The sequence below is a fragment of the Mustelus asterias genome, chromosome 21 (genome assembly GCF_964213995.1).
Source record: "Mustelus asterias chromosome 21, sMusAst1.hap1.1, whole genome shotgun sequence".
NCBI classification, from domain to species: domain Eukaryota; kingdom Metazoa; phylum Chordata; class Chondrichthyes; order Carcharhiniformes; family Triakidae; genus Mustelus; species Mustelus asterias.
The window spans coordinates 34,394,765-34,410,170 of record NC_135821.1 but is presented as its reverse complement, the minus strand read 5'-3'; the positions used below and the strand labels follow the sequence as shown (position 1 = coordinate 34,410,170).

Sequence of the window (15,406 nt, the reverse complement as noted above, 5' to 3'; positions counted from 1 at the left end):
AGGGTAATACGGCCATAGAATATACTTTGTTTTCGCCACTTCAATGTCCATCACTATGAGTGGCTATATGGTGCCACTACAGACTTAAGCAGTGCCTAAAGGACATATTTATCAGACTGGGCCTACGATAAGTGCTGAAAACCTTCTTCCCTTGCCTAAACCAGCCTTGCTGTCACAGATGCACCCAGGACATTAGTGGAAGGCGTGACCAGCACACAGTATTGAGATGAAGACCTGGATTTGCACTTCGAACACCATCCGTCATGTTGAGTGGCATTAGCTCTGTACGAAGTGGAATAGATTCAGAATAGATCCAGCAGCTTAAAAATGGGCAACATTAAATACTTCAGGCAATCATCATTAGCAGAATTGTATTCCTTCACTGTCTAATTACATGGCCAGACATATCCCTCACTCTACCATTACTGTTAGTCCACATATGGACCACACAAGATGGCAGAGGGTGTGACTTTACATTAAAATATTTGCAGAACTATGAGGAAATGGTGACAGAGCTGGACTAGTTAGGTTACTCTTGTGGCATGAATGTGACCACACAATAATTCTATGGAAAAACCAGCTGAATTCCAGACATGAGATGAGAGTGTCTGCTCTTGCTATCAAATGAGAATGTTCACTGATGATTGCACAGTGTTTGGTTCCATTCATGACTCCTCAGGTAATGAAATAATCCCTGCATGCTTGCAGCAAGACCTGGTCAACATGCACACTCGAGTGGATAAGTGGGAAGTGACATTCATGCCCCATAAGTGCGAGGCAATGAGCATCTGCCTCCCTTTGACATTGAATGGCATTACCATTTCTGAATACCCCACCATCAACCTGGAGGTTACCATTGATCAGAAACATAACTTGACTAGCTACTTATGCACTGCAGCAAGAAGAGTCGATCAGAGTCTGAGAATTCTGTGATGAGTAACTCAACACTTGACTCCCCAAACTCTGTCCATTACCTTCAAGTCAAAGGAGTGTGATTAAATACTCTCCATTTTCCTGGATATCTGCAGCTCCAGCAACATCCAAGCCAAGCCAGGATAATATTGTCATCCAGGCTGAAGTAGTATGATTGATTGGCACCCATCCAGTAGCACAACTACACCTTGGATGCCTGTGTGTCATCTGCAAGATACACAGCAGCAACTTGCGAAGGTTCCTTTGGCAAAACCTTCCAAATCTGCACCTCTGCCGTCTAGAAGAACAAGGTCAGGAAGCACATGTGATCACCCGCTTAAGAGTTCCTCTGCAAGCTGCACAGCATCCTGACTTGGAACCATATTGTCATTTCTTCACTGTCAGTGGGTCAAAGTGCTGGAGCTTCCTACTCAACAGCATTCTTGCTGTATCTACAGCTCATGGATTGTGGTCCATAGGGGAGGCTCATCACAAGCTTCACAATTAGTGATGGGTAATAAATGCTGTCCTTGCCAATGAAGTTCATGTCTCATAACAAATTTTAAAAAAATGTTGGTGGTAAGGACCAGTCCATTGTGATGACAAAGTTATGGAACCTGCAGCATATGGTCTAAAATTTGAATACTTGCGCAAGACTTTACTACAAAGTTTGTCATGAATGACCCAGATAGTGGAAGCATTGCTTCAGTGTGACATCCTTCTCCTTTTGGCAGCTTGAATCCTGTTAGAGGTCAACAGTGTAGCTATGCCCGACCTCGTGACCGCATCCATTATACTGCTTCAGTACTGATACCGGCTGCAGACAAAATGGCTCCAACAAAATGCCAGGGACCACTAGAAACATCTTGCAGAAAAATATGATTAAAATACATTTCTTAAAGGCACAGCATTGTCACACTTTTATGTAGTTCTGACAGTGAACTGACTTCCAGCAGCAAGGCCCACTTTGATGATTTTTTCTCTCTCTCTTTCCTTTGTTCAGATTTTTTGAGCCAATAAATATGAGAGTCTGTAAATATACACAAAGTCAGGACAACCACTTCTGCCTTTGTGCTCAGTTGTTAAATTGAGGATTTGACTTCACTTGGACCGCCAGTCCCATGGCAACCAGGTCACATTAACATACTGCTGGGCAGAACCAGTAGGTGGTCACATGTTCCATCTTATCTTGAATTAAAAGAGACTGTTTAAAATATAACCATCTTATAGAACCTCACACTCGTAACACCCTCCCCCAAAAATCTGAGCACTTTCAAATATAACTTACTCTAACTTAAAATCTAACTTACTCTGTGCAGTATACTTAATATTCTTTTCCCCCTTTTTCACATTCCACCCTTAAACAGTCTGTCTTACATTATAAGGCTTACCCCATCACACCGAATCTCATGTGACAATTAGGATTTAAAGTTCAGTTTGTATGAGTTCTTGGAATTGTAACTTTCTTGCAAATGAGAGTTGGCTTTACTGCTGGTGGCTTTGCTTTCTGCCACTCATTGTAGCAAAACTCTTTTCTTATTTTGCATAGTTTTGACAACTTTTCCATGCCCTGGTTTAGAAATCTGTATATTGGTTTGGTTTCCTTTGAACAGCATTGCTGTTTTTTGATAATTCCTTGGGGTTTCAGGTACCTCCTGGAATAAATTGTAGACCAAAAGAAATGCTCTGTCATAAATCTTTTTATTCTCTGGATTCAGTAATTCCTTTTGTTCTTCTTTTAAATCTTTAAACCTTCTTTAAATGGGTGCTATTTTCCCACAAAAAATCTAAGTGCCGAAGTGCCCAATGGACTGGAATACAGGAGCTTTTCCTGCCTGATTTTTGGATGAGCTATGTTAAATGAACTTACGGCACTCTATGTGTCACAGAGTCCGTCAAGGACTGGTGTTGGTGGTGGGAGTGGGCGAAGCCCAATCCTACCCGAGAGGCTGGCATCAAGAGTGCTGAGTGGGCAAGGGTGCATGTGCCAATCTCCCAGTATATTGGGAGATCAGTTGACAAGTGCCCTCCCAATGGCTAGCCTCACGATGGCTGGCCTCCTGATTGCCGGCCCTGACACCCTCCACAACATTGGCGGCTCTGACTGCTCCCCCCCCCCCCCCCTCTCCGGCCCCGACTCCCGAGCAGCCTCCTCATGGCCAGACCCGGCGTCCGAGCCCCAACCACACCATCAACCCCTACCCCTCATGCAGAGTTCTCCCCATTCCCTCTCCTTCCTCTCTCCGTCCTTTGGTCTGGCTCAGTCCTCTCAGGCACTGCCTCCTCAAGCCCTGCACCCCTGGCACTGCCCAGTGCCGACTGGGCACTGTCAGTATGCCAAGCTGACACTGCCAGGCTGGCTGTGCCAGGGTGTCCGATGGACACTGCCAGGGTGCCCAGTAGGCATGGCCAGTGTACCAGGCTGGTAGTGCCAAGCTGGCACTGCCCAAGGGGAACCCTGCTCCTGACATCCTGGTGGGGCCTCAATGGCCTCTGGTCCCACCAACAGGGCCATCACACTTGGCCCTGTTGATGAGGACCATACGTGATCCCCCAGGGGTGTGGACCTCCACTGGCAGGGACAGAAACTTTAGCGGTCCCAGACAATTGAGTCCCAGGCTCGCTAAAGAGATGCAGTGCCCCGTCTGCATACGGTATCAGCTTCGCACTGGGAACAGCGTGAGGCTGAGTACATTGTACAAAATGGACCGGGAAGATTGTGACTGGCCGGACGCTGGTCACAAATCCCGTTTTTCCCTCTCGCTGACATTTGCTGGTCCGCTACGCTAAGCAAGCAGTGCAACGGGCTGGGAAAATGACGTCCTACATCGTTATTAGGTTGTTGATCTTTCAACACATTCTTTGAACTGCGCTATTCAGGTTTTCACTCTTGAGCCCTATTCTCTTTCCTGACTGTAGTTTTATTTCATGTCCAAGTCTGTAAAGAAAGTTTCAACCAGCCAAGCATCCAAACTGTCAAAGTCCTGTTTAAATGCAGGAATAATTTGGTCTTTAATTTAGTTCCCATGATTTAAACTGTCAGGGCCAATTTTCCCATCCCGTCTGCCACGGGAATTGTAGTGGGCAGGGGCGGATCGTGCAAAGTTGCGTTGACCTCGGGTGGGATTCTCCGGTCTTGGGGCAAGCTTGGCTGGAAAATCCCACCCTCAGTATTCTTTTCCAGCAGATGCTGGTTTATCACTGCCCCCTTTGTGCAAGCAGTTTGATCTTTTGCCGGGTAAAATCCTCCTTAGCTGCTTTAAGAGTTTCATAAGAGTTATATTGATTATCAGGTAAAAAGGTCCAAATACTCTGTTTTAGTCAGTTCATAATTTAAAAAAAAATTTTTGTCTTTCATCTTCCCACATTCAGCATGAGTTTTGTTCAATTTTTTTCCTCACAACAGCAACAACTTTGTTTTTAAGTTTTAATTTACGTTCTGGAACACATCATACAGCAGAACGATGTTGTATCATTATTGATTGTGGCTGAATCTTAGTTTCAAAACAATGTTTTCCTTTGTTTCATCCCTAGCTTGCTGTTATCTACTTTGACACCTCTTGTCGAGGCTCAGTCTAGAGGCTTATTTCATACTCGTACTCAATTCAGAATTCACAAGAAACTTTTTTATCCAGAAAATATGGAATTTGCTACCTGTGTGTTGGAAACAAAAAGCATAGGTACATTTAAGGGAAACTAGGCAAGCATTCGAAGGGAAAGAGAATAGAGTGTTATGATAGTAGACTTAGGTGAGGAAAAATAGCCAGGAACTCAAGTGGACCATAAAGGCTGGCACTGACTGGTTGAGCCAAACGGCCTCTTTCTATGATGCATGCCCTGTGTCCTTATCATCATACTCTTTGCATTGTAATGAATCAATAATTGTAATAATTTCCAATGACCTCCGTTCACCCCACTTATTTCATTGCCCTGGTTGAATTTGAAAGTAGTGATTTCTCCATCAAGATATGAAGATACACAGCAGCTTTGCTCATAAATTATTTGTGGTGCTTCAAATGCTAACTTTTCATTTATTTATAAACATGCAACATGGTTATTATGATATCATTTGCATGGGTTATGGTGGCTAATGACATTGCCTGTGCTGAGAATGCAACTCTGTTATTTGTGACAGAATGCAGCTTCACTCTTTGAGGTTCTAACTTGCTTGTTAGATACCAGCTCTGAAAGTGATATGTTCAGGGAGAGAAGATTATTTTTGTCTATTTGAGCTAATCTTTCCAGATCTAACACTACTTTCCAGAAGTATTCAAGACTCTTTAAAGGTGTTTTATATTGTGGCCCACTGAAATCGGGGAGAATGATATGTTCTTGCGTTACATCCAATCGTAGAATAATTATACAGAAAGAGGGTTTACAGCCTGTCATCTCTCGAGTGGCTCTCTGCAAGTGAAACTCAGGTGTCTCATAGCCCTACAGATATTTTCTCTTCCTGAACTGATCCAAGTCCTTTTGAAAGCCCAAATTGTATCTGCTTCTATCACATTCTTAGGTAATGCATTCCATTCCTAACCACTCTACGTGAAAAAGTTTTTCCTTATGTTGCCATTGGTTCTTTTGCCAGTCATCTTAAATTGCTGTCGTCTGGTTCTCGAGCCTTCTGTCAACGGGAATAGTTTCTCGTTTTGTATGCTGTCTTGACTCCTTATAATTTTGGTTTACCTGGCATTTTCAGATTTGAAGTTTGTAACCAGTCTCTTGCAGGTGTCTGCAGTGCTGCTGGAAAAAGGTAGTAAAATGATTTGCACTGAGGCGTGGTATTGACTCTGAGACAATGTCAGAATTTTATTTTTTAAGAATTAGTGTTGAGAACAGCAGGTCTGATTTGTCACATGGTCGCACTCATTTATGTAGTATTATGTTGTGCAATGCAAAAAAATCTAAATTATGTTACAATTGTATCATAACTTTATTTTCATTCCTTTTCATTTCAGGACATATGACATAGGATGAACACTGCTCATCGCCTGATATTATCTGTGTTGTTGTCCCTTGTTCTGCTCACTTTGGGGTTTGATGTCAGTGAGAACGTATGTTCCACCTTGGTTTCTGGAGTTCTGTACAGATCATTCTCCCTACAAGACATATTCCCTAAAGCCTTGTCTGGCTGCTTCTGGACCATTGAAAACCCAGATCCAACGAAATATTCCATTTACTTAAAATTTCATAAAGTGAAGCAGATTTGCTCCCACACCTCTCTAATGGTACTGCAGTTGGATCACTACATTCCGAACCAGACCTGTAGCACATTGGATTACATTGATTATGATGCTGTTAACTTGTGTGAAACAAGGAATTTGTTTACATTTTTACAATTTGATAAAGATTTTGTACAATTTTGTCTGACTTCTGAATCAGTTTTGAATGAACACCTCGGGAAAAATGCAATGGAATTTCAACTCTTGGAGGTTATTTTGCTGAATAATGAGAATTCTAGTCAGTTTGGCTGTGGAATATTGTGCCATTGGTTTCAAAGCTGCTTGAGCAACAAAAATCGTTATGAACCATGTGGAATTAATTACTCAGGATGTGCATGCCCAGACATGCATGAAAATGAGTCCGACTCAAGTACGGCACTGCCTTTCATCAAGAACGAGTTCATAGCATCAAAATTACATTCCAGAAATGCAAATGATTTTAATGTTGAAAATGTTGCTTCAAACGCTGGTAAGTGTGATTGCAGTTTTATGCAGCTTTATTGTGAGATTCGCTGAAAGTTCTCATTAACTTCTGATATAAATTACTGATGTTTGCTTAACATGGAATGAAAGCGGTTAATATTGGTTAAATATCATTTATTAGAATACCAAAATTAACTTACAACCTCTGATTTCCACCATCCATCAATTTTTACTATAATCCACATTATGGTGTCAATGAAATGAAAGTAGCGAGTGACAATTAAGGATCAAACTGAAATCAGTCACATTCATTTAAGGTTATGAGGACAAATAATTTAGCATGGTACATAGGAAGATCATAGGATCATCATCTGTGCTCTTCCCAAAGGCAGGTCCTTGGCTCATTTTCTGCTGATGCTGCGCCCTGAACTGTTTTCTTGGCAGCTTTTGTCAATGGTGGTTTGCTATTGTCTTCTACTCCCGGGAGCAGGGCATGGGGGAAGGTCACAAGTCTGCCTCAGCTGGAATGGTAACAAAACCCACGCTGTTGGCGTTACTCTGCACAACATGCTAGCCATCTGAGCTAACTGGTCCCTTTACAGGAGGATGTGATATTGAAATTATTTCAAGATACTAAAGCAGAAGTTTAATAGCATTCAGGACCAGTATGGGTAATATATTGAGGATAAAGCAAGATCTTCAATCAGAAAGTTCGGGTAGTGCAATCAACCATGACAGACTCAAGCATTCTTAGCTTACTTTGACATCTGAAGATGCGACAAGAGATTGTGATTGCGCCAGTTTGTTTCTTATTGTAATATATACAATGGAATGCATAGGCAGTTTTGGTTTCTTTTTTTGACTTTGACTCTCATGGCCAATGCATTCCAAGTCATTGACATGTGACTGCCAGTCTGTAAATTTCTTTTAGAAAAGTTTGCGAATGAAGCAATAAATCCTTATCAAATCTAATTTCCAAAACAGAGTTTTGCTAGATGGAAGCCTAAGTTGGAGATAGAACTATAGCCTTATAGCTCCTATTCTCTGACCTGAACACCTAAGATTTGTGATGATACTGTGCCTTTAAGAAATATATTTTATTATGTTTCTTGTAGGGGTATGTTTGAAAATCAGCTGTTTTATTTGGTGCCTGTTTGTTTTGGCAGCAAGTAGCTCAAATGTTGAGAATGCAGGCGAATGACTAATTTTAGCTAGGGATCTGTTTGTTTAAATAGATTAATGCATTTTTTAAACTTAGGTTTCCCTTGGAGTTTCAGTGTAGGGTTTTGATTAGGTTGATTGACAGAATTCTGTGATTAATGGTAGGAGCTAAGCTTGCAGGAAAGACAGTGTTTTTAATTTCATTTTTAAAATCAAGAGCAACAATCAAGTTGCTGACCAGAGCTGTTTAAAGGAAGTCTCTCTCTCCCTCTCTCGCTGGAAATCTCTCTCTTTCTCTGAAAAGATCTCTCTGGAGGTGTTCAAAAACTCTAGGATTGTTAACATGTACATGTAAGCCTGTGATTTTTGTTACAAAGACATGAGGGAGCAGCTGGCCAGAGTTGATTGGAAAGGAAGCCTAGCAGGGAAGACAGTGGAACAGCAATGGCAGGAGTTTTTGATAGTTATGCGGGATGCACAACAGAAATTCATCCCAAGGAGGAGGAAACATACTAAGGGGAGGACGAGGCATCCATGGCTGATGAGGGAAGTCAAGGACAACATAAAAGCAAAAGAAAAAGCATACAAAGTGGCAAGGATTAGTGGAAGCCAGAGGATTGGGAAGCCTTTAAAAGCGCGCAGAGGACAACAAAAAAAGCAATAAGGGGGGAGAAGATGAAATATGATATGTAAGCTAGCTAGTAATATAAAAGAAGATGGGAAGAGTTTTTTTCAATATATAAAAGGTAAGAGAGAGGCAAAAAATTGGACCATTGGAAAATGAGACTGGAGAAGTAATAATAGGAAACAAAGCATTGGCAGAGGAACTGAATAGTTACTTTTCATCAGTCGTCACGGTGGAAGACACCAGTGGGATGCCAGAGCTCCAAGAGAGTCAGGGGGCACAGGTGGGTGTAGTGGCCATCACTAAAGAGATGATTCTGGGGAAACTGAAAGGTCTGAAGGTGGATAAATCACCTGGACTGGATAGACTACACCCCAGGATTCTAAAAGAGCTGAGGAAATTGTGGAGGCATTGGCGGTGATCTTTCAGGAATCACTGGAGGCAGGGAGGCTACTAGAGGACTGGAAAGCAGCTAATTAACACCGCTGTTTAAGAAGTGAGGGAGGCAGCAGACGGTAAATTATAGGCCGGTTAGCCTGACTTCGGTCATTGGCAAGATTTTAGAGTCCATTATTAAAGATGAGATCACAGAGTACTTGGAAGTGCATGATAAAGTAGGACTGAGTCAGCACAGTTTCGTCAAAGGGAGATCATGTCTGACAAATCTGTTAGAGTTCTTTGAGGAGGTAACAAGGAAGTTAGATAAAGGAGAACCAGTGGACGTGATTTATTTAGATTTCCAGAAGGCCTTTGACAAGGTGCCGCAAAGGAGACTGTTAAATTAGTTAATTGCCCCTGGTGTTAAGGGTAAGATCCTGGCATGGATAGAGGATTGGCTGACTGGCAGAAGGCAGAGAGTGGGGATAAAAGGGTCTTTCTCAGGATGGCAGCCGGTGACTAGTGGTGTGTCTCAGGGGTCAGTGCTGGGTCAACAACTTTTCACAATATGCATTAGCGATTTAGAAGAAGAAACTGGAGACACTGTTGCTAAGTTTGCAGATGGTACAAAGATATGTAGAGGGACAGGTAATATAGAGGAAGCGGGGGGGCGGTGCTGCAGAAGGACTTGGACAGGTTAAGAGAGTGGGCAAAGAAGTGGCAGATGGAATACAATGTGGAAAAGTGTGAGGTTATGCACTTTGGAAGGAGGAATGGAGGCATAGACTATTTTCTAAATGGGAAAATGCTTAGGAAATCAGAAACACAAAGGGACTTGGGAGTCATTGTTCAAGATTCTCTTAAGGTTAACGTGCAGGTTCAGTCGGCAGTTAGAAAGGTAAAGGCAATGTTAGCATTCATGTCGAGAGGGCGAGAATACAACAGCAGGGATGTACTTCTGAGGCTAAATAAGGCTCTGGTCAGACCGCATTTGGAGTATTGTGAGCAGTTTTGGGCCCCATATCTAAGGAAGGATTTGCTGGCCTTGGAACGGATTCGGAGGAGGTTCACAAGAATGATTCCTGGAATGAAGAGCTTGTCGTATGAGGAACGGTTGAGGACTCTGGGTCTGTACTCGTTGGAGTTTGGAAGGATGAGGGGGGAACTTAAGAAACTTACAGGATACTGCGTGCCTGGATAGAGTGAATATGGAGAGGATGTGCCCTCTGATTCTAGTAGGAAAAACTAGAACCAGAGGGCACAACCTCAGGCTAAAGGGACGATCCTTTAAAACAGAGATGAGGAGGAAGTTCTTCAGCCAGAGAGTGGTGAATCTGTGGAACTCTTTGTCGCAGAAGGCTGTGGAGGCCAGGTCATTGAGTGTCTTTAAGACAGAGATAGATAGGTTTTTGATTAATAAGAGGATCAGGGGTTATGGGGAAAAGGCAGGAGAATGGGGATGAGAAAAATATCAGCCATGATTGAATGGCGGAGCAGACGCAGTGGGCTGAGTAGCCTAATTTTGCTCCTATGTCTTATGGTTTTATGATTTTGTTTTAAGTTTGTAAGAGGAATATTGCTTGAATTGCAACTGATAGAGCGAGATCAGCAGTTACGAATTATATCTTGTCCTGTTTACGTATTGTTCAGATGTTGAATGTTAAACTGATTCACTTGTTATAGTTAAATGTATTGGTAAATAAAGTTTGTTTTGGTAAAAAGCTTCCTAGTTTGTCAGTAGAATTGCGCCTGGAATGAAGCATCATATCCTCACATTAATGCCAAAATAGCAAATAGTTGGGGTCTAGTCTAACTTTGTAATATACCTTGGTGTTTCTGATCTGTACCCTAACAGATAAATAAAAAAAGCTCATATCAAATTGGAACATTTTGGTAAACAGTAAAGGCTTGAAATTCTAATTTATGAAATGCAATTACCAACATCTGCACCTGCACTCCTTTAATGTAAGCATTTTTATGCACATGATAACTAATTTATGGACACATAGAAATTAGTATGAACTAATTCACCAAGCATAAGCTGCATTCTTCCATATGGCAACTTATTTGAAATATATTTTTAAACATTGCATTGCGACCTGTCTGCTCTGAATCTCTCCTTGAAACATGGCATCATTGACATAAATGACTGGGAGGAACTTACTACCAGTCATTCAGAATTGCAAGAACTTGTCCATCATGCTTTGAGTCAGAATGCCTTAATTATGAGGCAGAAATGGTCGTAGAGAAAGACAGAAAAGGAAGCAAATCCTGCACTCTGGTTCCCACTGCCTCATGGGACATCCTGCCCTCTGTGCCTAAGGATCTGTGGATCAAGGATCCATTTGTTCAGTCACATGAAGAGCTGTGGTAGAAACTCATGAACCGAAGTTGATGTCATCATTAAATTGAGGGATAGATTACAACCATGTCCACTGGCTACAATAAATTATATAGAAGTGATTTTACTCATCTAGGGGAGAAAGTAGAATAAATTCTGAACAATTCTGTCCCTTATTTTAGCATAGTTTCTGATGGATCATCTGCTGAAGCCTCTTATCAGCTATTATATTGTCTTTCTGTCTCCTATTCCAGCACAAAAATGTTGTACATTGTTGCATGACGTTCAAATCTCCTAATTTGCTCATTTTATTCCATTCCTTCATCAGCACAGATTAAAGGATTAGTTAGTTACAATAGATTGTAACAGGATGCCTGTTTTACCGCAGATGTATTCTGTAGGAAAACTGTTCATTCCAAGTAATATTGTATTATTACCATGCAGTGACAGTCTTTGTGATTGCATTCTTATGAGAAATTCTGTTTTTCTCATGCAAATTCTGTGCTGTTTATCCAACTTACTCCCAAACCGATCATGAAGTGATTCTGAGACTTCAACGCTGATGTTTCTTCCTTCTACTAAGGAAGGAAACTGAAGTATCAGTTAACCACAGTTAATCAATCACAGCATAATGAGCGAAAAAAAAGACATGGATGAGAATCTTATGTTGAATAAGCAGGCATGCAACCTGACCTGAATTTGCGTGAAATAGTGTGAAAAGACATTGGGCATGCATCCCAACATCTTCGTGCTTGCATGCAGGTGTCAGAAGCACGCAATTAGCCCATTAGTAACCTAATTGATCTGAATTTATGTTGCCTACTTGTTGCATGGACAACACCAGCAAGCGACCAGTGCGCCTTTTCTCATTTCTCACCCAAGGGCAGGATGAAAGGGGACAGGAGCATTGGCTCTGTGCGTTGTTTGGAGTTCAGATGAGAGTGTGCTGCTGCTTTAGTGCTGAGATTTCATACCTATCGCTGTGGTTTCTGTTAGTATTTTCTTTACTAACTTTGTTTTGAGGACACTTATTTGTCAGGTTTTGTGGAGGATTTCTGCCGAGTGCACCCTTCAATGCACGAGACAGTGCCATCAGCATTTCAGTAGATGGGGTTGTTTAGTCTACTGGTAGGACCTCATCTGAAGTGGATGGCAGGGCAGAAAGAGAAGAGACCAGGTGTCCATGGGAGGCGTCCCTTGGGACAGATCTGTGGGAGGTGAGGCCTAAGCACAAGGGGTGCAGGTAAGCACGTCAACAGACAATGCAAAAGATAGCACGACCCAGAGTATAGAGGCAGTGATCCAGCTACCTTAACAATTCTAAAGTCCAGTGTCACAGGGGTCTCTGCCTATCCAGGGACACCATGTGTGATACTGTGCCTTTAAGAAATGTCTCCATATCACGTTACTTATAAGAGGTGTGTTTAAAATTCAGCTCTGTTTTACACGATGCTGATTTGTCTGGGCACCAGGCAGGTCACATGCTGAGAATGTGGGATAATGATTGATTTTAGCTCAGGATGTTTTTGTTTCATTTTGAGTTAATGCATGTTTATTTATGTTATTTTCCCCTGGGGTTTCAGAGTTGGGTTTTGATTAGGCTGATTGACAAAGTCATGTGCATAAGGGGAGGAGCTAAGCTTACAGGGAAAAGCAGGCAGTTTCTGCTGGGTTCTTTCAGAAGACAGGTGTTCCTCTCTTTCTCTCTCTCCCCCGAGGTGTTCAGATGCTCTAGAACTATTAACAAGTACAAGCACATAAGCCTGTGTGGTGCTAACTGATTTTGAAGAGGAGTTTTAAGTCTCTAGGAGGAACATTGCTAGAGTTGGAACTAATAGATATAGATTACCAGTTAAAAAGTGTATCTTTTTATTTAAGTATTTGAATTGGTAAGTATTAAGCTAATTCATTTGGCATAGTTAAACTGTACTGTTAAATGAAGTTTGTTTTGATAAAAGCTTCCTAATGTGTCAATAGAATCACAGCTGGAGTGAAACACCTTATCCTCACACTATTGCCAAAATAGAAACACTGTTGTAGTCGAGTCGGGCTGTTCCTCCACATGAAGGGTAGCCTGGACTACACTCGTGACAATCAAGGTGTCAGCGGGTTAGCCGGGTGCCTTCTTGAACAGAAAAGCTTCCACTCCCTGAACATGCATTTGTATGTGACCGCATGACACAAATTCTGCAAGCCTGTTCAAGGTACCCTGGTAGCTCCCTTGATGAATACTTCTTGTGACACTCTCAGGCTGTTCATGGCTCCAACTTGGCTGACCGGTTGGCTGCTGGGTAACAAAGGATATCCCTTGAAAAGGTGTGCCATGATGTCATTCCGACACCCAAGGACAGAGGTGGGGAAGAGAGAGACAATAGGAATCATGCCTCCACAAGTGCACAAGTGCTATGGTTGAGAGGACCATTGGACTGCTGAATATCAGGTTCTGCTGCCTGGACGGATCAGGTTTTGCACTGGGATATCCTACAGAGTGTGCTTTGCTTACTGTCATTGTAGGCTGCTTTCTGTACAATTTGGCACCAGTAAGAGGGGACACGCAAAAGGATGAGGCTAGTGTGGCAGCTCCATGGGTCATAGAGTCATAGAGGTTTCCAGCATGGAAACAGGCCCTTCGGCCCAACTTATCCATGCCGTCCTCTTTTTTTAACCACTAAGCTAGTCCCAATTGCCCGCGTTTGGCCCATATTCCTGTGTTCCCATCTTATCCATCTAAAGCCCATTAGGGACTTACCCAATGGAGCAGCATGGGGCACAGTGGTTAGCACTGCTGCCTCATAGCACCGGGATTTCGATTCCTGACTTGGGTCATTGTCTGTCTGCACGTTCTCCCTGTGTCTGAATGGGTTTCCTCCGGGTGCTCTGGTTTCCTCCCACAGTCTGAAAGGCATGCTGGTGAGGTACATTGACCCAAATAGGGGCGCTGGAGTGTGGCGACTAGGGGAATTTCACAGTAACTTCATTGCGGTGTTAATATAAGCCTTACTTGTGACTAATAAATAAATAACTGTCTAAATGTTTTTTAAGAGACACAATTGTACCCACCTCTACTACTACCACTGGCGGCTTGTTCCAGACACTCATCATCCTCTGTGTGAAAAAATTGCCCCTCTGGACCCTTTTGTATCTCTTCCTTTCACCTTAAACCTATGCCCTGTAGCTTTAAACTCCCCTACCTTTGGGAAAAGTTATTGACTATCTAGCTGATCTATGCCCCTCATTATTTTGTAGACCTCTATAAGATCATCCCTAAGCCTCGTACGCTCCAGAGAAAAAAGTCCCAGTCTATCCAGCCTCTCCTAAGAACTAAAACCATCAAGTCCCGGTAGCATCCTAGCAAATCTTTTCTGCACTCTTTCTACTTAATAATATCTTTTGTGACCAGAACTGTACACAGTATTCCAAGTGTGGCCTTACCAATGTCTTGTACAGCTTCAACAAGACGTCCCACTCCTTAATTCAATGTTCTGACCAATGAAACCAAGCATGCTGAATGCCTTCTTCACCACTCTGTTCACTTGTGATTCCACTTCCAAGGTGCTATGAACCTGTTACCCTAGATCTCTTTGTTCTATAACTCTTCCCAATGCCCAAACATTATCTGAGTAAGTCCTGTCCGGGTTTGATCTACCAAAATGCATCATCTCGCTTTTATCTAAATTAAACGCCATCTGCCATTCGTCAGCCCACTGGCTCAATTGATCAAGATCCCGTTGCAATCCTAGATAACCTTCATCACTGTCTACTATGCCACCAATCTTGGTGTCATCTGCAAATTCACTAACCATGCCTTCTAAATTCTCATCCAAATCATTAATATAAGTGACAAATAACAGTGGACCCAGCACTGATCCCTGAGGCACACCACCGGCCACAGGCTTCCAGTTTGAAAAACAACCGTCTACAACCAACCTCTGTCTTCTGTCATCAAGCCAATTTTGTATCCATTTGGCTACATCACCCTGGATCCCATGGGATTTAACCTGATGCAAGAACCTACCATGTAGTATCTCGTCAAAGGCCTTGCTAAAGTCCACGTAGACAACACCAACTGCACTGCCCTCATCTATTTTCTTGGTTATCCCTTTAAAAAACTCAATCAAATTTGTGAGACATGATTTTCCACTCACGAAGCCATGCTGACTGTCCCTAATCAGTTCTTGCGTCTCTAAATGCATGTAGATCCTGTCTCTCAGAATACCTTCTAACAACTTACTTACTACAGATGTGAGGCTCACTATATTTGCCAGCCTCCAATCTTCAGACACCTCACCTGTGGCTGTCAATGATTCAAATATCTCTGCTAGAGGATCAGCAATTTCCTCCCTAGCC

The 15,406-nt window shown here is 42.4% G+C and overlaps 1 protein-coding gene across 1 annotated transcript in view; it reads left to right on the top strand.

Moving 5' to 3' along the window:
* Positions 1-15,406, top strand: part of LOC144509533 (adhesion G protein-coupled receptor B2-like) — a 962,811-nt gene that overhangs the window by 79,120 nt on the left and 868,285 nt on the right. Inside the window, exon 2 of the mRNA XM_078238437.1 lies at positions 5,868-6,600. Within this exon, the coding sequence (XP_078094563.1) occupies positions 5,883-6,600 (718 nt within the window). The 5' untranslated portion in view covers positions 5,868-5,882. The remainder of the gene's footprint in view (positions 1-5,867; positions 6,601-15,406) is intronic.